Source organism: Anarhichas minor, unplaced genomic scaffold, assembly GCF_050575085.1.
Source record: "Anarhichas minor isolate MPS153535 unplaced genomic scaffold, ASM5057508v1 ptg000024l, whole genome shotgun sequence".
Taxonomy (NCBI): domain Eukaryota; kingdom Metazoa; phylum Chordata; class Actinopteri; order Perciformes; family Anarhichadidae; genus Anarhichas; species Anarhichas minor.
Window position 1 is genome coordinate 4,854,598 of NW_027466470.1, and position 24,455 is coordinate 4,879,052.

The 24,455-nt window shown below is 44.0% G+C and overlaps 1 protein-coding gene across 1 annotated transcript in view; it reads right to left on the minus strand.

Annotated features, from left to right (window-relative positions):
• adgrl2b.1 (adhesion G protein-coupled receptor L2b, tandem duplicate 1) overlaps window positions 1-24,455 on the minus strand; it is a 121,890-nt gene that overhangs the window by 45,939 nt on the left and 51,496 nt on the right. Inside the window, exons 4-5 of the mRNA XM_076098727.1 lie at window positions 15,778-15,994; window positions 1,180-1,393 (exon numbers count right to left, since the gene is read on the minus strand). Coding sequence (XP_075954842.1) covers window positions 1,180-1,393; window positions 15,778-15,853 — 290 coding nt within the window. The 5' untranslated portion in view covers window positions 15,854-15,994. The remainder of the gene's footprint in view (window positions 1-1,179; window positions 1,394-15,777; window positions 15,995-24,455) is intronic.

Sequence of the window (24,455 nt, forward strand, 5' to 3'; positions counted from 1 at the left end):
TCGCGACTGAAGGAGGACTGAGCCTTGTGCCTGCTTTAACATCCCTGGTTATCACATCAACCTTAATTACGGTCAGGAGCCTGTTTTCTCTGATCTGAATCATTAGAATGATTCTGGCTAAGGGCTTGTGGTGCAGAGTCTTCTCAAAGCTTTGGCTCGCACACTGCCTCCAGGGAATCTTCCGTGGAGATAAGTTTGAAGTTGGACTCCACCGAGTGAGTGGCTGGCTTGTCAACAGATGGGGTACAAACCAAGGGGCATGGACACCGTCAGGTGTGTGTTACTGTATGAGAGCGCTGAGACTCGGCTGTAAATATATGAAGACAGAGTAAGACAGTAGGACTAGATCTATTCCCGAGCTATTCTGTAGTTCTGCATCATGAGGGTAAATACAGAAGTGAATGAGGGAAAAAACCCCAGAGGAGTAAGATGGTGGGCGATGATGCTCAGGAGTTAGCCTAAGGGGGGCCAGGTTAGGGCAGAGCAGTGCATTAGAAGATGAACTGCGCCGGTTGCTATCTTTGAATAGTTCATCCAGTGCCCTTTAAAAATACACACACCTCTAGGGGTAAGCAGCAGTCGGGTTGAAGTGTTGCTGTGCTGTGTTGTCGTTTGACAGCAAAGCAGCATCCTGTGAGAGGGAAACCGGGATAAAAGGCATGATGATGGGCACTGCTCACTACCTGAGGCACAGCCACTTCAATGCAGTACAAGTGTTTGAACAAAGCAAGCCCAATGTTCCAGATAGGGAATTAAGAGGGTGTTCATGTGACTCTCCGTCTCACTGAGCTACACTGATTATGACTCAAACAGCAGCAACAACGCGCAGCTGGTGTGAAGAGCTTTGCCGCACCGCACGGATGTCGATTCCTGCCTGTCAAGAATTAATCTGCGCCCCAGTTTTCTGATTTGCAAAATGCCACCTACATACATCCAGTCGATGAGGGAATAAAGAACAATATAAAAAGGTGTGAGATGTTGATTAATTGTCCTGTATGTAGGTGGCTGCACGAGCAGGGTGATAATTTAAACGTTTCTTTTGTGTGCACAAATGTTAGGCGCAGAAGGAGAAAGAGAGAGAGAGAGAGAGAGAGAGATAGAGAGAAAAAAGAGGTCCGTACTTTGCCAGCTCTTGGTTATGTTTGTGAAATAAGATCCCTCCTCTCCCCAGCGGTTTACCTTTGTGATATGATCTTGTAGGCGTCGGGGAGATAGCAGTTGACGTTCTCCATCTGGAACGGGTCAGCGTCACAGATCTTGTCGTCGGTTCGGCCGTAGTTGGCCGTCTCGATCATGATGACATCACTCCCCGGGCAGCGGAGATCAATAGCATATCCTTCACACGAGAGCTCCCTCCTGACCAGCCCGAAAGGCAAGGCCGCACGGCTGAACCCTGACGGAGACACAAAGACAGAGACGAAACTTTAGGCAAATAATACGATTAATGAGTTGAAAGGATCACTGCTGCGATACAATAAGACCACACATTGTGCGGTGAAAATTCACTGGCACAAAATAAATAGCCAACAGCGGTCCAATGTTTACCGCAGTTTTAAACAGTTGGGCCATTACACGCAATACAGGAATGGAGAAAGACAAAACAATTCATCTCTCCATCTCTCTGCGGTCTTGGATGTTGGCTAAGACATCAAATCTAAGTCATTGGAGACCAATGGTAACCTCATAAATTCCTGAGCTAACACAAAGGCCACAGAGAACATCCACCACGGAGCGGATCCCATCTGGGCCGAGAATAGTTTGCTCTACGGTCGTACAGGCCCCCCTCATTTGTTTCTTTTGCTTTACTTGCTCTGCAAAGACAGATAGAGGAAAAAGGCAGAATCCCGGCAGAACGGAGCGTAATATAATCTATTTTACCGTGTCGGGGATCGAAGAGTCTGGAGTCCACACAGGAGGAAAAATCTATACATGGCACACAGCAGATGGAGGCGCAGCCAAATAGCTCTACTTTGGGGATAATTTAACAGTTTCACTCAAATCTGTCCCCCCCCCCCCCCCATTTTTTCAGCAAGTTACAATGGAATAGGCGATTCCTCTGTATTTCCTTTTTTTCCTAAGTAATAAAATGTCATGTCACAAATAGGGTGAAATTAAAGATATGGAGACTTGCAAAGAGAGACAAAAGCAAGGGGAAGAAAAAACAAAGGACGAAAGAAATCCATTATCTGTTCAAATTATCCAAAGTTTTAAAAAAAAGAACGTTAAGTGTCTGCAATTGTGAGAAAACAATTAGGTAAAATCGAAGTAGAACATGCAAATGTGTTCCATTTAAGAAGTGCAAGCAGAGCACTGCATGAACTGTCAATAATCGCCGTTGTTTGCAGCAATAGTGGGTCCCAGAGGGGGCAGCTACCATTTGTATTTTCTGCACTGCTCTCTCCTAATTAGCCCTCCTTTCAGCCTGTTGCCTTTGCCATGCTCCCATTGGCTCCCGAGCATTGTCATGTACTAACACTTACCACCTCGGGTTCACTTTGCCCCCTCACTCTAATTATCCTCACGCTTCTGACAGTCGGGGCCTGACGCAATTAGCATTGTTTGAACTGCCCAAAGTTGAAGTGGTTCCGGCTTGAAATTCCTACCCTGAAACCCCCCCGACCCACATTTCTGCTAGTCATTCCAGCCCGCTGTTCCTGGCTCACTTATAATGGTATTCTATGTCAGTCTGTCACACTAGCAAACACACATCTGCGAAACATTGTTGAAAATATAATGTTGGAGTCGTCCCATATTAGGACAGACTTCTGCGTGCACTGGTGGTAGCAGGATAACAAAATATGAAACTAATGGTACAAATTCTCTGGCGTTCGGCCACTAGTCATTTCATTACAGCGCCATGATCTGTCTAATGGCCAGTAGATTCTGCTTAGCTGGACTGTTTATCACCTCATTAGGAGACGTCAGTGTAGTCGAACCACAAGTGGAGGGCTGTGGGGTCACTCCATCTATTCCAATAACCACTACAATTACCCAAACCTTTCAGAAAACCTGTCCAGAATAGTGGATGATAAAACACAGAGGGAAGTCGCCGGCTTTACTGGCCAAGACTAATGATCGCCCCCGCCTGCCATTCCTCACGGGAGGAGTGACGGGTTTATCACGGCAGCTACAGACAGCAGACAGAAAGAATGCATTTCACGGGGTTTTAAAATTCGGAGCTGGGAGAGCGTCATTCGGCCAAAACACCCTCACGGACACACGCCATCTGCCTGCGTAACCTCCTTTCTCTGGCTGTCCACTGACTCTGCCCATCTATCAGGCTGCTATGGCATAATGGCATGCTGCTGTCAACAGAGGCCGAGCGATTGATTGGGCTTGTGCCTTGCCGGCCTCCTCCTCCTCCTCCGTATGGATCTCTCTGGTCATAGGCTAACACTGCATCAAATAAGGGGAGTATCTGGACTGTACTGGCGACCTGAAGAATAAATTGCCTCCTCTCCAAACTGCGGATAGTCTCGGCCTCATTAATGGCTGCCTTTTCAACATGCAATTGAGCAAGTGATGACAAATCCCTGTAAAAAGTTCAAATATATATAAAGGAGATTTTATTTTTATTTTTTTGAATTCAAGCGAATATATTTTTGGTCGACTTAACTGAATGTTGCTTAAGATCTTAGGATTTAAGCAGAGCTAAGAAAGACAAAAACCTTGTGACAACAAAGGTTTCTGGATGAAGGTATTCTTCTGTGTTGATTTTCTCGGCTTAAACAAGTTTTGCGAGATTTTTTTGGAAAGAGAGGCGGATTTGTTTGTGTGCACAAATGTCAATGTCTTTGGGAGGTATGAAAAGCTTTTCATCTCTCATTCTCTGCTTTGTTTGACTGCTCAACTTTGCAGCAGTTGAAGACTGCGACAGAAGGGCACCAGCTGCGGGGGAAACGGTGTCAAGAAAACTGCAGGAAGAAATCCATGACACGATCCCCGCTCGTGTGTAAAAAAAAAAAAGAAGAAAGAGAGCGGACTTCTCTCTCCGTGTCTCCGTTGAATTGCACAATCAGTGAGGGAATTGAATAATGCTTTGTATGACCACTTAGTCAAATTGCCATGTAGCCACTTTGACATAGCCATAATTGGCTGTGATCCCTATTCCTGGCCTTGTTGACACGAAGCCTTATCATGCATTCTGGTCAGTGAGTGACTGCGAGGAAAGTAGCTTTTCAGATTCCTCCCCCTGACCTGCCTGCTAAGCCGTCTATTGAGCTCAGGAGAGCAAAGCAGGAGCCAAGGACTGCTTCACAATATGTTGCATTCTGGGAGTTTCTCTTCTTCTCCAGTTGAAAGCCTATAATTCACTGGCGACTACCCCCTCCCCGCCCCCCCCCCCCTCTCTCCCCTCATAATACATATTTTGTTTTCCATCAACACCCTTGAAATTGGAAGTGGTACTGTGGCTCAGATGGGTGCATCTGAAACCATCCACAGAGTTACACTCGGTGGCTTTTAAAACCCTGGAGATGAAGCGAAAAGATAATAGCGGTTTTGGTGTTGAGGTATTGCCATTTGGCGACTGCGAGCGCCAGACCATAACACACATGTTGAGGTCTGTCTTCGCTGCTCTGTGTGTTCGCAGTCATGACCAACCTTTAACCCTTCAAACTCCACTGCCTCAGGACATCAGACGGTGGGAGAGAGAGCCGGAGGACTGTTTGATCAGGCCGAAAGAATGAAATGTGGGCCATTTTTTGGAGGGTAGACAGAGTGGCGAGGGCTGGCACAGACAGAGAGCAAAGGCGTTGGTTGACGCTTGTCATCCTCCATTAAGGTTCCTTTGATTGGCCTTTGTGGTCCTGGAAACGGCAAACAGCTGCATGCAAATAGCCCTGTTTCCCCATGGCTGGCCCCCATTGTTCTGGGCTTGGGTTCGACAGGGACGCTTTCTCTGCAGCATAAAGGAGGGTGTAGCCTTTAGTCAAATAAGAGTGCCCCCACCGTGGTCACAGCAGGAGTACTTCAAGATTGTTTGTCTTTTTATGTTGTTTTATACCCCATATTACTGGTAGCCAACATCTTTGGAAGAAAGCGCAGATCCTCGAGTCAAGCTTTTCCTCCAACAGCGGGGGATGCCTCTGTAATCCAATATCCGGAGTGACAGAGTGGTCTTACAGCATGTTTTGCTCCGGTGGAGATTTTCAATGGTAATTCATAAAGTAGGGTAAGAAAATAAATTGAATTCCTAATATTAGGGAACAAAGCGTCATCCCTGTTTTGCCTCTTCTTTCCAACTCCTTTGTTCTTTTAATACAGTATTTCTAATCTGTTCAGTGGAACTTTTTGATTGCTGGCCAAGGAATAAAATTAGCTTTAAAAAAAATAAACAAAATCCAAGAGACCGTTACGGTGAACCTTTAATGTATTAAATAAAAATGTAAGTGCACTTCACTGTCCATGCACATGCCTCTAAACTGACAAACTAAATACGTGGGCTAGTTCAGCTTGCACGGTACAAAGACAACACTCAACATTTCCATATCCCTAACTTTGTAAGGCATCCGGTGTTACTGTGTAAAAATGTGTGACACACATTCCCAAATGCAGTACATGACCGCCCATCAGAAGTGAGAGGCACACGGGGGCCGAGGTGGGAGATGAGAAGGGAGATTTGGGATTCACAAAACAACACCTACCTTTCAAATACAGACAACAACCCGAGAACTCGGCTCAAATTTCATTTCAACCGCCGAAATGCGGTGAAACACTGAAAATCTAGTTGGACATATGGCACCATTTCCCATGACACTGTAGTCCCCGCTCTAGTCCACCTTGCTGGGAATTGTTTCTAAAGACGGTGTCAGACAAGACCACAAACCCCGGGGCTACTCCCGCCTTTCCCAGACAACTGCTATCAGACACTCTAGATTCCGATACAAGTATTCTAAAATAGAAACTGCCAATATAAGAGTCCATTTGTGGTTAGATGAAGCGCTCTGAGTCATATCTCTTTTCTGCTTCTGGTGATAGCCAACATGAATCCAGTGAAGCCACTTCACCTTCCAAAGTGACCATTTCTATTCATCGCCATTTCTTCTAATTCATTTCCTGAATGTTTCTCAACTTGCAGAAAAAAAGAAAGAAAAAAGAAAACCAGCAGGTGGGAATCACAAGTTCCATGTTGACATGTTGGATTTCAGTGTTTGTCATATTGCTGAGGCTGAGAGTGACAGACCCTGCTGCTTCCTCTTAACTCCTCAGGTGGGACATATTTAGAGAAAGCTTGATCACAAGCACGCATTTAGAGTCTTTTCAGCCTGGGTCTAATTTTCATAATTGTGGCCATTTTGATGACTGGGTAATGCTAACGTCGCACTTTAATGGTGGAGAATCAGGAAACGAACTCTGTCTCATGTTGTAGAAGCTGCATGAGCCTCCCGAGGGTTTCCAAGTAAATGTACGTTTTACATAAATCATATGAAATGACTACATACATTTAGGAGGTACGCTTATTCGCTTTCATGCTGAGTGTTAGATGAGAAGAAGATTAATGCATTTCTCATGTCTGTGCTTGATTAGCTTAGTTAGCGCACCGCAGACTGAAAACAGGGGGAAACGGCTAACTTACTCTTTCCAGAGGTAACATCTGGTTGCCAGCACTTTAAAGTTGACCAACTAAAACAGTATATCTCGTCTGTTTAATCCGTTCAAAAAAGTGTGTTTAGGTGTTCAAAATGACAGGACTTTATGACTCAACGGTGTCAACGTGTGGCAGAGACATTTTTCAAGCACATAACCCCCGAATAAACCACAACATGTCATAATTTTAGCTGGACTGAAAGATAAGCGTTTGAAATGATTCATGTGGTAACTATTTTATTTGAGGAGGGCCGTGCTGCTTGTTCCTCAGTATATATTTCCTTTAAACATGCAGACCTCTTTATGAAGCATCTAACAAACCCCACAGTGTACACAGACTATTTGAAATGCACAGACTGCTCCATTTTGATATCTGGAATTACACAACTCACAGAAAATGTTTAAGTTTTGCCACAACTGATGCGCAGTCGACACGGTGGATTACTTTGGTTCAGCCGGCTCAGCTGCCGATGAAGAATTCCTTCCAAGGGAGTGAGAGCTAGCCCGGCTATAATGACTGTCTTAATTTGGTTGCAAGAATCAAGGTTTTCTCCTCTGTCGATTGGTTGCGTGATCCCTGACCCTGTGGGCGCACATCAAAGAAAAACAGCGAGCAAGCATGGGAGCATCATTATATCACATACTGTATAATCCTCTAAATGTAAAGAGGGTCAGTGCGCAATATAAGTCACAGTGACAAGAATATTTCAGAGACATTACCAGATGTAAAGTCTGCTTTTGTTCGGGTCCATGGACACATCACTCAGATTGAAGCAAAGTATAATTCGACACCTTGTATAGTCTACTGAGAAAACAACCCTGTCATAAATAACTGTCACAGAGGCTAAACATTTGAGTGGAAAAAAATGTGTTCGACTTGGAAGATGAAAACACCTATATGCTCCTGGGGGAGATCCATTTTGACAGAATTAGTCCATTGCTTGCTCAATACCGAACATATTGTTGCATCTCCTTTTTGCAAGGAAGTTGATGAAATATGCAGAAAGAGGTGAGTTAAAGAAACCCTCCCATGTGCAGCAGGGGTAGAGTTTCACAGGTTTGATCCACCCTGAGTGATGCTTAACTCCCCTTAAAGCCCACATTTTACCCCTGCACTTGAACGTCCCCCACTGGATTTTCCGCTCAAGAAATTGTCTCCGAATAAGTCAGGTGCCCTCCCCCAGGGTGCGGATGGAGAAGGGAAAAAAGGAGGATGAAGTGGGGAAAGAGGAGGAGGAGGAGGATGTGGGTTTGTCTCCCATCACATGCTTGTGTCTCTGTTCTTGTTTGCTCGGGCAGAGTCTCCCCATTTCACCCTCCTAATCAACCCTCCTCCACCCGGCCCTGCCTGTGCAGAGCCGAGCCCAGGAGGCTTACTCAGTACGTCACATGGACAGGGTGTCAGGAGAAGCTGCAGCTGGAACACGGATTACATGAATAATGAAGCGCAGAGTACAAGGATGACTAGAAACAGAGATCAGGGCTTCTCGAGACGAGACGGTTCTGATGAGGGCCGCGGTCGTTATCTTCACGCAGAGCCTGAAGTGGCCTTTAACGCAGTGGTGCTATCACTTCCACTGGGCGGGAGTCCATTTTGGTGCTTTCGCGTCTCCAAATGAACCCACTTGTACCGAAGTGGGTTGGAGTGGCGTAGAGTTGAGGTTGTGTTTATGCAGATAGAGTGGGGCAGTGCAATTTTGGTATTAATTTTGTGAATAGAGGTTAAATTATCTTCTTCCAGCAGTGCTCATGTAAATAATACCAATTTGAATCTAAGACGTAAGGACATTATGTTTTTATGATGGATTTTGGAGGGGGTTGCCTTGGTAAAAAAAAACTATTGTTTGTCTCTATTGTAATCATCATGCATTTGAATTTATCGTCACAGTTTGTCAAAACTAAACGGAGGTGAAAGAATTAAGAAATGCGGGATGTTGCTCAACAAACTTTGCTACATTTGTTCCTTTGCTGTACAGATTTTTTACAAGCACGCTTAGAATGCACTTCATCGCCGTTTCTCTCCTTATACAGAGAAACGAGAGACACAGGGACGTAGTAGCTTGGCTACCAGGAAGCTTGCCATTAGCCAAGCTTGCAAGGCTCCTAAATATGTGTCTATGGACGCTTTTGGCCGTCTCGATCCATCATGTGACTCTTGCTTTGCCGGACGTAGCGGTAATTCGAGAGTCTCCCGTGCATACAAAGACATGGCCAGCACACTGTGTGTATGCAGAGACCCACCACCCATGTGACTGTATGTACGGTGCAACAGGGGAAGTCTTTGTGGGCTTTTACACAGCTCTGTTTGGAGTCTCTCGCAGATTTACCAGGAGAAAAAAAACATCCAGGCACATTCCTTGGCAATAACCCGCTGCTATCTCTGGAACACTGACCACTTTGATTGGCTTGAGCGTGATGACCTTGCCCCATTCCCTTCCACCAGCATTCCGGTCGATGCGAGCAGAAAACAGGAGCGCTGATAAGAGACGCACAGATGGGGAGATCTTGATGACAGACAGCTTCCTGCCCCTCATCTTCTGCGAGGCCATTGTGCCCCGCGCACTCAACGGGGCTCTGCGCTACAAGAGGGGGGTCAATACCGATAGCGCAAGGCAAACAAAAACGTTCTTTGTGCTTCGCTGTTTCTCTGACTTTCTTTTTTTTTTACTTGCCGCGTACTTATTCAATTTCCTGCACGGCAGGAGAGGGCTTCCTTATCTTTGACTGTTTATACCTGCAAATCGGCTGGTGGCCTTTTGTTTGCAGGTGACCCACCCTTAGGTGACATTTAATTCCTGGACAAAAACGGTGCGGTCATGCTCGATGGCAGCGCCTCTCAGCCTGAGAAGATTACTAATACAGTGAAGGCAACAGAGCTGCATTCATGGCCTGTAGTGAGAGCTAGCCGGCAGACACAGAGAGAGAGAGAGAGAGAGAGAGAGGCCCAACACACATTATTACACCGGTTTGAATCATACACGACCATGAGCCATGCAAAAGGGAAATGAAAGACAAACCAAGTGGAAACAGTTTCATCTTATATTTACACACCAGTCCCTCTCTGTGAGTTTGTCCTGCTTCTCCGTTTCAAGAGCGGACATGTAAGAAAATATGTGCGTGCATTAAACCACACACTTGTGTCACAGAGAGCACACAAAAGCACAATTACTGAATCCATCATCATTTATTTTATTGATCGCCATCCTTTCCCCGCTGTCGACATTAGTTTTACCACAAGCCGTTGCTGTGTAAATCATAACCAGCTAAAACTAAAATGTGGGACCTGAGCTGTTGTGACATTTCTGATATGGAACGAGGAGGACGGGTAGAGACAAATGCATCGCTTTTGAACCATTTTCACACAGAGTAAATATAATTGAGGCCCCGCTCTCTTTTCCTTTTTATAACAACGAGGGGCTTTTTGTTCAAATGGCCATCGTGTTCTTTTGCACACGATCCGTCTCCAAAATCAAGCTCTCTCTAACAAATGAACGCTTAAAATGTATGTCACGATTAAGAGAAGAAAAAATAAAAACAGCTGGAGTGTTTGTGCAGAAAAAGAGAATTCGCTGCCGCAGGTATTTAGCGAGAGCAACTATCTGCTTTGATTGTCTTAGCGCAACGTCCCTTTGGTGTTAAATGTTATACGCTTCCTTTTGTTTTTGCATGTTTGTTTAGCTCTTGTGCTTTTTGTTCAAATGAAATTAGTTCCGACATGCCTCCAAGCTATTCACAAGTATTGGGTGAACGTTGAACCGCACTGAAATCAGACAGGTTCTTGTTGCCGCCGTAAATACTTTTGTCTCTGCCAACAATATAAATCAGGGTTGGAACAAACACCTCCCCAAACACAAAGAAAGGGAGGGAAAAAAAAAAAATCTACAGCTTTCTATAGTGTAGACTTGACTTTATTTGAAATCCTTCTGCTTCCACTCAAGATTAAATGCATTACTTTGTTATGACAGCTGAAGCCTCCTGTGAAGCAGACTTACACCGAGCAAATCCAAAAGTTTAGATTCTGAGGCAAACTACTTTGTGGTTGTAAGCGGGACTCATCTATTATTTGAATTAGGCTGCCTGGAGAAAAAAAACACAAAAAAAAACAAGTGCGGACAGCGTTTAAGAAAGGAAAGAGCGAGGTAGGCATCTGCTCCAATGTTTATACAACGTGTTGCTATAAGGGGTGCGAATTGAGCGGCTCCGAGGCGCTGCGAGCGGGAGAGATTTAAGGCATGCTTAACAAACCAAATCAAACTGTCAGAAAACTGTTGCCCCTAGCCCATTTAATTAAGTGTTTGTTCATCAGCTGGCTGTACAACAACTTTTACAAGCGCGTCTAAAACACACAATAAAGCACAAGCTTCTCTCCTAAAGGGAAAAGGAGTTTTGCTCTCACATTCGCATATTGGATGGAAATATTTCTTGCTCCTTTTGCTTCACCAAAAAAAAAAAAAACGCACTCAGGAAATCGCTGCTCCAATAAATCTGGGATGACCCTGTCGAGGGCGATATTGTATTTCATTTCCTCCGAGTGAAATACTGATCCTGGAGATTCACGTGACTCTGGCTCATTTTGAATTTCATGTTCTCGCATGATCCAAAACTTTCCAGGTCCACCATTATTATTAAAGCGGCATCTTGTTGCGCAATGCTACGCGGAAATATGTCTGGTGCGGAAACTGAAGAGCTGCATATTGCCGGGATTGTGGCAAACGCTGACAAAAACTGTATTAGAAATAATGAAAAACAAAGAAATGTGATGCTTTATCTGTCTCCATGTGGTAGGAAAATCCATTCAATCCATATTATGAACCCCGGCCTTATGTCTTGAAACACTTCCAGTTGGGCAGAATTTCCATGCAAGACTGATATATCGCTCTTTTTTTCTTTCCTCCTGCTTGTTCTCACCACACAGATTGACCAGTCATCTGTGAATCTCCCATGGTTTAGCTGATAATTCATGATCGCCCTGCCACGGACCCGCAGCATTCGATATGAATTATAAAATGGCAAGCCAAGCATATCAACGGATGACAGACTGGATGTGTATGGCCCGGGGCCAGAGAGGAGTTAGAGCACAATGGCTTCCCCATTCAGTCAATGCTTCTGGAAATGCCAGTGTGGCACGAGGGAGGGTCCTCCATCAGCACAATGTATGGCAACGCTTGAGACAAATGTTGTGCCGAGACGTATTGGTAACCTTTACAACCTTTTGGGGAGAAACACAAACATGCTGGTATGTTTAACCAAGGAATATTTCACAGTCCTCCTTAGAGAGAAATGTGCCGTGTGTTTCTCCAGAGCAGCGGGGGCTCAAACTAACACAAGTCTTTATCTGGAATCTTTTGCTCCTTTTTGCATTTTTATTACACATTAGTCTTGCATCTACTGACTTGATAATTCCAAAAAAACTGCATATAAAGTCTGTCACCGGCTCACTCTGCCCATGCTGGAACACTTGCTCGGACCTGAACAAACACAGCCTCTTCACTCTGATCCCCGTCTCTGCAGATATGACACAAACCACTTTAATCTTTTTACATTTATCTTTTTGCGCAATATTTAGCTATGAAGGCCTGCTCTCCTCTTGGCATTTAAACACAACAGCTAACTAAAAGCGTTGACACTAGACTTTACGACGTAATCCCCCCCTACATCTGTCTTTCTTTACTTTGAAGACTCGGATAACAGCTCTCATTCAGTCACGGCAGATATGTGGCTGTGCACTCGCCCCACCTTTGTGGCTGCTCCCTTTGAAACCGGTCGTCTTCCTTCATATCTGCAGACTGGGCGGTCTGAAACATCTCAAACTAATCGGATACCTGCATGACCTAGTTTGCTCTAGCAGCCGCGTCACTTCACAGATCTGTTATATGAAATAGATATGGAAGAATATAGAAGATATAGATGAAGAAGAAGTGGAGTACAAACATTGAGAAGAAGAAAAGGCATATATGGAGAAGAAGAAAAATTAAAAAGACAAAGCTTTGCGTTGAATTTAAAGATTTTTCAGCAATAGTAATTCAATACATTTCCAGTATGTAAGTGTTAGTCACATTAAAAGCATCTAACTGGCGAAACACAGGCCGGCTTTTACACCAACAGCGTCATCACCTTTTACGTTGAAATGACGACCGTGTTAGCGAACAGTTGCTCACTGAGACTTCCAGCAGTTACAGAGCAACATTAGCATTCGTTTGGAGTCGTATTTCTGGCAGCCAGGTGTATGTTAGTCCAACAATCACTCTTTTTTTTTTTGCTCTCTTTTTGGTCTCTACCAACCCCTGAGGGACATACCTGTCTCTTTGCTGCTAAATGCTCCACTCTGTTCACCAGCTAGTCGCTTACTGTGTCTGTCTGCTGTTTGGTGCTGAGCGGGTAATGCACAGTCGGTTCTTAGAGGTTTTCAGATGAAAACTGCTGCAGTCTACACTGTGAGAGTGAACCAAAACAATAAAGTTAAACAATGAGCTGAAACTTGCTATAAAGCTCCATAAAACCGAGGGGAGATTCAGATAATTCATCATCTGTAGGTTCATCACAATGACTCTTTCACATTGTTATTATTTAAGTTACTTCAGGGAACTTTTAACTGTTTATAAAACAGTCTCAGTTTAATGCTGATGCCTCTACATGACCTTCATGAGTACACAACACCATCAGGGAGAAGATTGGCTCTTTCTATTTAGTTATTCTTAATGCTCGTCATCGGTACCACCATGTTGGATTCCGGTGAAATCAGATTCAATTATGCAGGTTCACCAGAAACTCCTTCGGCTCAGACTCCAGCAGGGCCTCCTGCAGTGACCCGCCCACCGTGGACGGACCGAGATCCGGCTTCGCTGCCACCTCCGACCTGCTGTCGGAGTTGGAGAGCTCTGAGCCCTGCAGCAGCTGCTCCTCCTCCTCCGGCCAGGAGCAGAGCAGAGACTGTATACACAAGAAGTGGACGTAGCGACTGTGTCGTTGCCCATTGGTTTGTGGATTACGGTTTTGAAGCCTCGAGTTTGGCAACTTGGCCGTCGCCATCTTGGTTTTTTGTAACCAGAAGTGACGCGAGTCGTTGGAGCAAAGTACAACCAAAATCATGCGACCAACAATGTTACAATTATCTTTCATGAAGTGAAAACACACTGTGAAAGTGATCAGACTGAACAACACACACACTGTCAATCACAAGGTAGCCCCGCCCTAAAGCATACCCTGCTTTATGGTCTGTTTGACTCTAAATGGACCATCATTTACTAAATGAACATCATGCTGTGTTGAAGAAGACTTGAATCTACAGATTGAGACCATAAACTCGTGTTTACAATGTTTGCTGAGGGAATAAATCAAGAGAGAAGTACAGTCATTTTCTCATAGACTTCTATACAATCTGACTTCTTTTTGCAACCAGAGCCCCTTGGTGGCCATTAGAAAGAATACCAGTTTAAGACACTTTTTCGCTGGCTCCACTTTTCAGACCCGGAGGTCCACTGGAGGGAGGGGAAGAAAAGGAGAACCAGAACCAAGACTGCGCAGGGCAGACTGCTGCAGTAAAATGAGAGGTTCTCTAAAGGGATTCTGGTGCTGGGAAACACTACCCGCTGTTCTGTGGACAAGCTCCACCTTCAACGTAGTAACTTGAATATAAAACTATTGAATACAGCCACTTCAAGGATTATAACATTAACTGAAAGTCTGATAGCAGTTCATTTCATTTGATCTTGCACAAATTGGTAAAGTTTGTCAAAACAGAGGCCCGACTGGTCTTCATTCACTCCGGCTGGGGAACCTCAGTACCAGGAGGGAGAACAACATGTCTTTCTATTCAGCTATGTCAACGAGCATTTCAAAGCGCGAGGAATGTTTTGGGTGAAAGCGATAACCTGATTATACTCTCTCTCCTGGTGAGGGACAGGAGGTAATTATCAAGTGGAGTTTTTGTTGCTGGCACTATGATGGAAGCGTAGATCATAAGCGGCGGGATGCAGGCCCTCGGGGCTGGACAGGCTGAAGGTGAGTTGCATGTGGATAGAATCAGATATTGTTTTCAGAGGGACCCACACACACACACACATTCCTTTATTGATGGATGGGCAAATATGCATTCTAAGGCCTGAGAGCCCTCACATCAACTGAAACCCAAAACCTGGGCTTTCTGCATACCAAAGCAGTATTCCTCTCTAAGAAATCCAACAGGACTATTCAACTCAGTTTCTAAGTCAGGCGAAATCAGAGGGCAATTCTTCAAATGCCTGAGTAAGTTTTATATTATCTAAAATTGCTAATCCACAAAAAAGAAAAATGCATCTCTGCTTGAAGGGCTGCTGGGATATCCTGCTCCATAGCAATACGTCTTTGTTAACATATTGTACACCACAGCCATCCTAAAATAAAACTGGAAGAGAAATCTATCAAAGAACAAAACAGCAAGAGGGAGGAAAAAAAAAAAGAGGCAAAATCCAAATTGAAAAGGAAGCCCCCAAAATAATGGGCTTCAACTATCTATCTGTAATCAATGCTTGGCAGACAAGCATGTGATTTTGGGTTACTTTGTTTCCTGGTACAATGGGAATGAAAAGGGGGAAAAAATGTCACGATCATCATTAAGCCGACATACCAACATCAGTGGTTTTGATGAGCATGTACGAGACGGGAGTGTTATGTGACAATACTTGTAATTACAGCCAAATGTACTGATCAAAAAAGTGAGGGAAAGAACCCAAAAAGAGCCCGGGGGGGACGTCATTGCAGACAATTAAAAACATTGACATTTACTTTCCCGTTTCCTGAGTCTGGCGCTAAATCACGCTTTTGATGCTTTCAGGTACACTGGCTGCTCAGGATGATCCGGTTTAGGCAGAAATAAATCGGGAAATGCATCTATTGTCTGCGGCTCCAGTACCTTGAGTACAGTTATGAACCTTTAAGGGAAGGTCTCCGACACACTGCTCGAGTGTGTGCTCGAATGAAATATGTCAGCGTAAGTGTCCGTGGACTGGCAGGAATATTCAATGAGTTCAGTACAATGTGTTTTTTTTACACTCCAAGGGTAAGACCACTGAAGAAGAACTATTAGCACACACCGAAGAATGTGTGCTAATAAATTCCACACATTCATAAACTGAATAATAAGTGGCTTCTTGAAAGGTTGACCAGAATCCCATTAACACTTTCTGCCACTGCAACTCCATGGTAACTCACCTTGTGAACAGTGGAAGCAGAGGAGAAGGAGCGAGAGGCAGCGAAACATCGGACACCTCCACAGTGCAGAGGCCATGTTGTGCGCTGTGTGCAGACAATCCAGGGAGCCTTTTCGGATAATAACAGTGGTTCAGTGTGCTGCAGTGGCAGAGCTGAGAGCTGGAGCGTCGTCAACGATCAATAGTTCTCGGAGAAGCATCACCAGTCATCATCTCATCTGGAACAAAAAATGAGAAGAAAGAGCATGAAAATGGAGGAAATGGACGCTTATCTTCAGTCTTTGGGTTTTATCTGCATGTGTGCATAAATGAAATGTAGTCACAAAGCAAGGACTCATGCGGTTCGATTGAATAAACAAAAGCATTTTTTTGTCTGAACCTTGACAGAAATATTAAAACTTTATTCTCAAATGTTTATGACGGCACCGACATCAAAAGAAAGCAGACGGGGCGCCTGGTTCTCGGCACTTATTCAGCTCTTTGCGGCGTGTTACAACACAATGTTTACACTGCCTCAGTCTCCCACTCTTCCCTGTTCCACCTTCCCCATTTACTCCCGGATCCCCACGGGGGAAGAGCTCGTCGCTCCGGCAACACATTCACACAGGGACGCCATTAGAGACACAGCCGCTTTGAGGACTACTTTAGTCTCCGTCCTTATCAAGGGGTGGCAAAAACAGCCCTTTGTCTGCAAAAGCAGCAAAAGGTTAGAGCCAGAGACGGACTAACACACCAGAAAGATAAGCTGCTTACCAAAATCAAACACCGAGGAGGGATGTGTTGTGTCATACATGAAATGCCACACACACACACACACACCCACACACACATGGACTGACAAACGCATGCCTGCACAAACATATAGGCGATGACATTGCTGACACACAGGATCCACACACCCACGCACGCCAATATATCGTATCTTGTTTATTCCCATGTGGTTGCCATCCAGCGTCTTTCCAATGCACACACACACACTCACACACACACACACACTCACACACACACTGTAAACAGGACCGGCCACTTGGTAGCCGTCGCTATGCAGAGGAGAGCGAATGTTTCCCCGTCTCTGAATCTGAACGCCGCCGCTGCAGAGCCGCTCGTCAACGAGCCCGATTATTTCATAATGAACCTACATTTGAGCAGCCCAGCAGTCGGCTCTGATCGCTCCCCGGGTCTCACTAATGCGCTTGGATATTTTTGGCAACATGAGAACCCAGAAAACATGGGAAGCTTTCACATTAGCATACCGAGTAATAATTCAAGTCACTATGAGATGTGTTCTATACAGGACCCGACACCTGGTTCTGAAGGATAATAGCTGAACAACAAAAAAAAAAAGGCCCACTGGATCTGTACCGAGCAGCCCGAGTGTGTTTATTTTCATTTGAGGTCAGCCTGGCCGAGCAGTTGTGCAGCACACTGTGTGCCAAGAAAACACACACACAGCTATGATTTATCAGTTAAACCTGGGTGGTTTTTTATAGGGATTGTTTGTTTTATTTGTCTTCCAGTTGTTTATCTGCCAGTGGCGCAGGACCAGATCAGATAAGACCAAAATTGGTAGGTGCGAGCTCCTCTATGCGGTAAAAGTCTCGCTCCACGTCTGCTGAGGCTGCTCGCACTCTCCAGTCTTCTGACAAGACCGCCACCAGTTCAATATTGGGCCGAACACCAAATCTCCAGAGACACACGTGACTTCTTCGTCGGCCATTAATCTTCAGCAAATATGAGGCCTGGGGCCACGGGGGTAGCCATACTTGTGGTTGACAGGAGGAGATTGGAAACCGTTGGGGGGGACATACCCTTGCCCTTCTGGCCTGCTGGGACCGCTGAGCCACTCAGCCCCTCCAGACACCAGGGGGCGAGAGCCCGCCAGGCCGCGCGGATGCAGACTTACCCCCCCCACCACCCCGGGGTTCTTTCTCCTGATCAGGCGTCACCCTGCTGGGTAACACGTTTTCTTCCTCCCTTAAGCTGCTGGAGGACACAGCCATGCTCATATTCCGGAGAAAAACTAACCACTGTTTTGTTTGGTGGGATTGCTGCGCTGAATCGGTCCGGACTTGAGATAAAAGGATTAGGCGATTAACATTAAGATGCTTTACACAAGCGCTGACAGACTTATCATGATTTCACATCAGGGGACAGGGATGATGATTGTGGGGGGCTAAGATGTTCTCAAGCAGAAAATGACTTTAAGAGGTATGTGAGGCATCGTTAACCCCTCAGAGACGGTGCTGAGGAATTATCTACACCAACCACCCATACACCCCCCACCCTCCCCGAAAATCTGGAAATTGAGGCCAACTTTTTATTTTCGCATAATGATCCTCATGTTCCACTGAGGCAGATGTGTAAAAAAAAAAAAAAAGGGTACGCAGTTATGATTAACTGTTGCCACCTACACTAAATCTAATAAACGCAAACAGTTGATATAAACCACAAGATGTAGTTCCACTGGGCTGGAACTACATCTGAGAGACAGCAGACATCTCTACGGCGATGTCTCCAACGTGCGCCAGGACACTCTGGATTGATGAACGGCTCCTCAGGTAGGAGGGAAAATATGTACTCTTGATTTTAGGGTGAACTGTCCCTTTGAGTACTTTTCATGCCAAATTCACAAGAAGCCACGAAAAATCACATTTATAGTTGATGGTTTCTGAGACCACATCATCATGATCCTTTAAAATGTGCCACACCAGTTTGTGTTTTTTACTTATTCTAATGTATGTTTATGTTCCTGCCTTAGACTCTGATCGGAAATAAAGTGGAGTGGGAAAAAAAATAGGAATACAGAAATATATGAAGCAGAAGACCACTGGCTAAATAAAAGTTATTCATTTTCATCTGGACCTTCAGCTCCTCGCCCTAAAAAAATACATGCACATATATTCCCTCAGGTTTTCGCTCTATTAACAGTGTGTCTTTCTGGAAACGGGGCCAAAAAAAAAAAAAAAAACTACCAATGAAATGAAAAATGATACGCAAACATTCACGACATCTGTTTTTCTTTTGTCTGCCATACATACACACTGGAAACCCATGGAGAGAAATCTATCATCAGTTAAGATAATGGAGGGAATCACAGTCCACAGCCAATTTTTCACATCAGCCCGATAGAAATAATAAGCAAGCATTTAAAAGAGGACGGCGGGCAATTAAAACATAATTAAAATGAATGGATAGAAGGAGACAGCCCACATGTCTTCACATGAAATACACGGCCGTGTGCAACAGCCGGCCGAATGAATGCGAGTCTCTCTTTTGACAAAGCTTGTGTCTGCCTCACTCAAGCTGGAGAGGCGTCCAGTGAAAGAGCGAGTGGGAGACGGGGGGAGTTTGGGAGTTTCTAAGCCGGGAGGGACTAAATGGATGGGAGAGGGAGAGCAGAGGAGGAGAAGAATGGAAGGGGGAGAAAGAAAGGGGCGGCAGGGTCACCGCGGAGGATTGACAGCCTGTGAGTTTGGCCTGACCTCCCGGGTTCGCCTCAAAGTTTTCTCCACCGGCTTAGAGAAGACAAAAATAAAGCCCAGGAATGTTAATTTATTTTCAATTGTCTACGCCGAGAAGAGAGAGATGAAGAGCGCATACATACATACATACATACATATCAAGTAAGACGGGAACAACATGAATGCGCAAGTCCAAGTGTAAGCCTGAAAACCTACAAGTGAAATAGAGATGTTGAGCTGGATCTCGCCAACACAATGATTCCTCTTCCACTCTTTGAATAACTGCTAATTTGGGGAACTTTTTTGCCCCGCCCCCATGGCCTACATTCAGGGCAGGAAAAAAAAAAGACACACATGTGAGAGGGGAATTTCAAACACCAGAAAATGGTTGATGGGCTAGAAGTGGGAGACGGGAGCTACAGGAACTAAGAAAACACAGCCTCCAGACACGTTTCTTTTTCTGTCCTCGGAGCACCGTGATGTTCCCAAGGAACTCTTTTGTCACGACAGTCCTGTCAGGGCTGCGCTTTCAACCCCTACAGGGACATGATGTCATTTCCTTGGCTCCACCGGAGACGTGGAGAACTTGCCATCAACTGGCAGGAACAGAGATGGGCTGACACCGAAGCTCAGTCTGCAGAGGGTGTTTTCTCTGCGAGGATAAACAGCTTGTAAACTTTGCTTTACAGCTGCACGCGCTCAAACAATTAGGAGTTCTCAATTGACGATCCACAGAAAATTAAGTCATTTTGTGAAACAAAATTACATTTTATAGACCGGGTCTTCCCTCAGTTTGAATTTTTACAACATTATATCCTCAACAAATCGTTTTATGTTTGTTTTTTTATTAAGCAGTGATTTATCATTTTCACTGGTTTGCTTCTCAATCGTGAACGTTTTCAGGTTTTCTTCGTCTTCTATTATGGTCAAATGAACATTTACATGAATGAATTAATACATATAAACTGCTGAATGTACAAAACAGGCACTTTGAACATATTGTATTTGGACCAAGTGATGAAATGAGGAAAGTCTTGACGAGGTTTATGAGCAGTTTAACATCCTAAACAAACTTTCTATGCTGTTTTTATTTTCTTGACGAATTATTTTTGTTATTGCAGCATTCACAACATTATGTCTTAGACTTTATAATAAATAATGTTGCTTTGTTACAGTTCGTAGCATGGTTTGTTTTGGGGATGCAACAAATACATTACCGTCATTATTGGTTAATCTGACAATTATTTTCTCAATTAATTATTTGGACTATAAAATGTGAAAAATGTCCATCTTTCAATGTATTGTTTATCCAACCAACAGTCCAAACCAAAAATGTATTCAGTGTGTTATTATCAAGGCTTTAGCATTAGTCACTGAATATTTGGCACCTTTGCTTAAAGACATGGCAGTGAGAATAGTTTGTCAAAATATTTGCTGTCGAGCTGGGACATATATTGATATTATATCGATATCCTGATACGAGACTAGATATTGTAATATGTGCGTGGTGACTGTTATTACACTGCATTACAGTGAAGCGATGTCATCTTTAAACTTACCGGATTGTTCTGTTTTTACCCACTTTGTCATTATATCCACATTATTGATGATTGATATCAAAAATCTTGTTTTGTGAAAGTCAGCCGTCCGATATCATTATGCTGTCGAGGTATTTGGTGAAAAACTCATACGTATGATATTTGATGTCCTCCATATCACGCAGCCCCAAGCTGCCGGTTTTGCTGTAAATTAACCTGCTTATGGTTTCAGCTCTAGTTTTGCTTCGATTCATTTGTAGGAACATTTATTTTTGGATTACTTCGTATGAGCCAGTCAGTGTGTGCCATTTCTCCCATCATAATTACAGCTCAGTTAAGCGCCTATAAATAAGTTATGTGTCAACAGATGTTTATAAGATGGTTAATAGATCACGAATATCCTCTTCTGTCTAGGTGAGGGTCACAATGACTTCACTGGAACATCGAAATATGCAAAACTCTAACTTCAAGGCATTTTCAGCTTTCATGTTTTCTTTTCGAGATAAATGTCTCTTCATTAAAAGCAGACCTCTGGAAAGAAAAGTATGCTTTTAAGTTTAGATGTTCTTCAGGGCAGCTCAAAAAGCCCAAACAGAAACCTCCAGAAAGGTGCAACACTTTCAGAGAGAGAGAGAGAGAGAGAGAGAGAGAGAGAGAGAGAGAGAGAGAGAGAGAGAGAGAGAGAGAGAGAGAGAGAGAGAGAGAGAGAGAGAGAGAGAGAGAGAGAGAGAGAGAGAGAGAGAGAGAGAGAGAGAGAGAGAGAGAGAGAGAGATCATCAGCTCTCGGCCAAATGATTGAGGCCGTAGATAAGACAGAGTGCCAGCGGGCAGATGGACGTAGTGAAACCGAGACGTGCGAGCAGAGAAGCTTCGTAAAGTGCAGAGAACAAAGAAGACCCAGACGGAAGAACCAGGTTAGTGTCGGGCTGAATGAAGAGAGGGAGGTGGTGGTGTCAAGGTTTGTAGTTGGAATCCCCTGCCAACGAAATAATGCAACTCCGTTTACTTCATCCATCAATACAGATACACCGTAGAGCTGAGCGATGACTCAATAAGATCATGTAATCACATCGTGATGAAATCATACATCGTGATTCATATTTAAATAAAACACAAACCCACGTGGTTATTTCACATCAGAAAACATGCTTTATCGTTATATGGATATGAAATTATCTTTATCGTGACTAAATATTTTGGCCATATGGCCCAACCACAATTCATAAAGTAATTGCTTTGTCTATAAAATGTCAGAAATTGAGTCAAATGCAAATTTTCAGAGACCAACGGGATGTCTTCAAATCATCCAACACACCAAATATTGATTTTAGTTATATTTTCTTTTTTGATTTTCCGTTTGATAAATTGACAAATAGTTTCAGCTCTGACTGACATGTGTATAAATACAACATTGTTTCTGGTATTCTTAACATACTTTAACCAACTGTTTTATGGTAATACACTCATTTTACATTCTCCACCTCAACATTTTGAAACGGTTACTCGGGTTTATTAAAACCATATGTATTCTGCAAAAAAAAAACAAAAAAACAAAAAAAAACTGAACTAGGAATTTAAAAATGTATGGGGTAAAAAAACAAGTGAAATGTCGGTTTCATTCTCTCGTAATTGGCCACAGGTCACTCTGAGCTCAGTAGCCCATCCTGCCTGGCATGGAAATGAATGCGCTGACCTCGGAGCAGTTGGTTAAGCAGAGGGGTCACCGGGGAGGAGCGGAGATCAGCTCCACACCGACGTGGTAAAGAGAGCTTTCTCTTCTTCGATAAGTCTCCTCATAAATGCACCGAGAGACGCACTTCTCGCCTCCACCACGCATAAAACACGCCCACACACGCCCACACAGCTCACCTCCAGCTCCATAAACTAACAACACACAACAAATTCATTCTTTTGACGCGTTTCCAGCAGGTGATGTGTTGATGTTCTCACCTTCTGGGGGGAAAAAGGCACCGACACCATGTTAGGTTTTTACACACTGTAGCCTCATTCAGACTGGATTAGCTTTCAGCAGAAATGCACATAAAGTAGCTGCTAATGCACAACATGTGTGGTGTTAATGAACAACAGGCAGGCGAGGAGGAAAGTGTGTAATCAGTCTCCAGCGCTTTTCATGCGCTGCCATCGCAACAAAAAAAAAAATTGTTGTAATCAAACACAATTTCCTCAACTGACAGCAAACTTGTTTAAACGACGACAAAACAGAAAAAAAGGAGAAGAAATGTGGCATCTGGACCAGAGTGATGTCAGTTTGGGGTTAAAGCCAGAGGAGTGTGCGGAGTCCCCCCCCCCCCCCCCCCCCCCCGCCCGCCCCTCCCCCCGAAAGGAAATGAGAAAATATTAGCAAACTATCTCAGGGTTGTCACATTGGATTGGACTGGCTGAGGTTTTATCAGAGGGGTTTTTGGGAGGTCCCACATTTGTCCGGGCCGGTAAAGGCAAGACTCAGTTGGGACTAAAATTACAGACATGCTCATTTTAGATTGCATCCCACCACACCCGAACACCGTAGAATGAATCCCATCAAAATGGGGGGGAGGGGGGGTTCCAGAAGTGGGTGAGGGGCACATGAAGTGAGAGCTGCTGCGTTCTGTGTCTGAATACTCATATCAATCTACCAAATAACACGTTACTAGGAAATTGGTGATTGAGCTTTTCCAAAAATGTTGTGTAAATTGCATTATTAATAAAACAACGTCACTGAAAATCACATTTAGTTTTTGCTGAGCTGAAACGACAAATCGATTAATCGGCAACTATTTTGATAATTAATCAATCAAGTCATTTTTAACAATTGCTGAGCCGGAGTACAGCTTTCAAAATTGAGGATTTGCTGTTTTACTTCTTGTCTTACATTTTAGTCAATTGAATTTCTCTGTGTCTCTTTTCTGAGGTTTAATTGGTCGAGTAATTAATCAATTAATCTGCATCGGTGATGAAAGTAATCGTTAGTTGCAGTCTCACTACGAGATGCAGATGTCTCATATTAGAGTTAAGTTCATTCCTGGCATGTTTTAAAGGAATACTGACTGTAGGCTCAATAGAAATATACAGTAAATAGTTTTTACACAACCTCAAGGGAAATAAATAAATATGCAGCGCAGTTTGCAGAATATTTTCCAGCCTTGAGGTGCATTCCTCCTCTTAAAGGAAGTTGTATCTGCAGCTTAAATAAAGAGCCTCGCTGGCTGGTTTCACTCAATTGTTACCGAACACAAATAAAGACAATATCTCAAAATGTAACGCTCACGTTCTCCTTGTATAAAGCTCATGTAGCACCGACTGCAGTTAACTCAGATCTACCAGTCGTACAAGCGTCTCCGTTCCCTCCTTCAGCCACACAGCTGTTACGTTAGTGTCATGTGTTGTATAGTGGGACTCTGGTTTTAATCATCACCTGGTAATCAGGCATTTTATATCTCCTCACATCCCCATTAACACGTCATGCTCGGTGCGTCTTATTGATTTCGGTGCTATTCAAAGTTTTATGTTTTCTTTCAGCTGGAAACAATTCAAGGATGAAAGGTGAGGATGAAAACCTCCTGGATGGCTTCACCTACACTGGTTCATCACCTTCTGCAGATTGTTCATCAGTTCATTGTTTAAGTGTGAAGTTTAGTCCAACTTAAAGCCCATTTCTGTCCCAAATCCAGTCTGCTTCG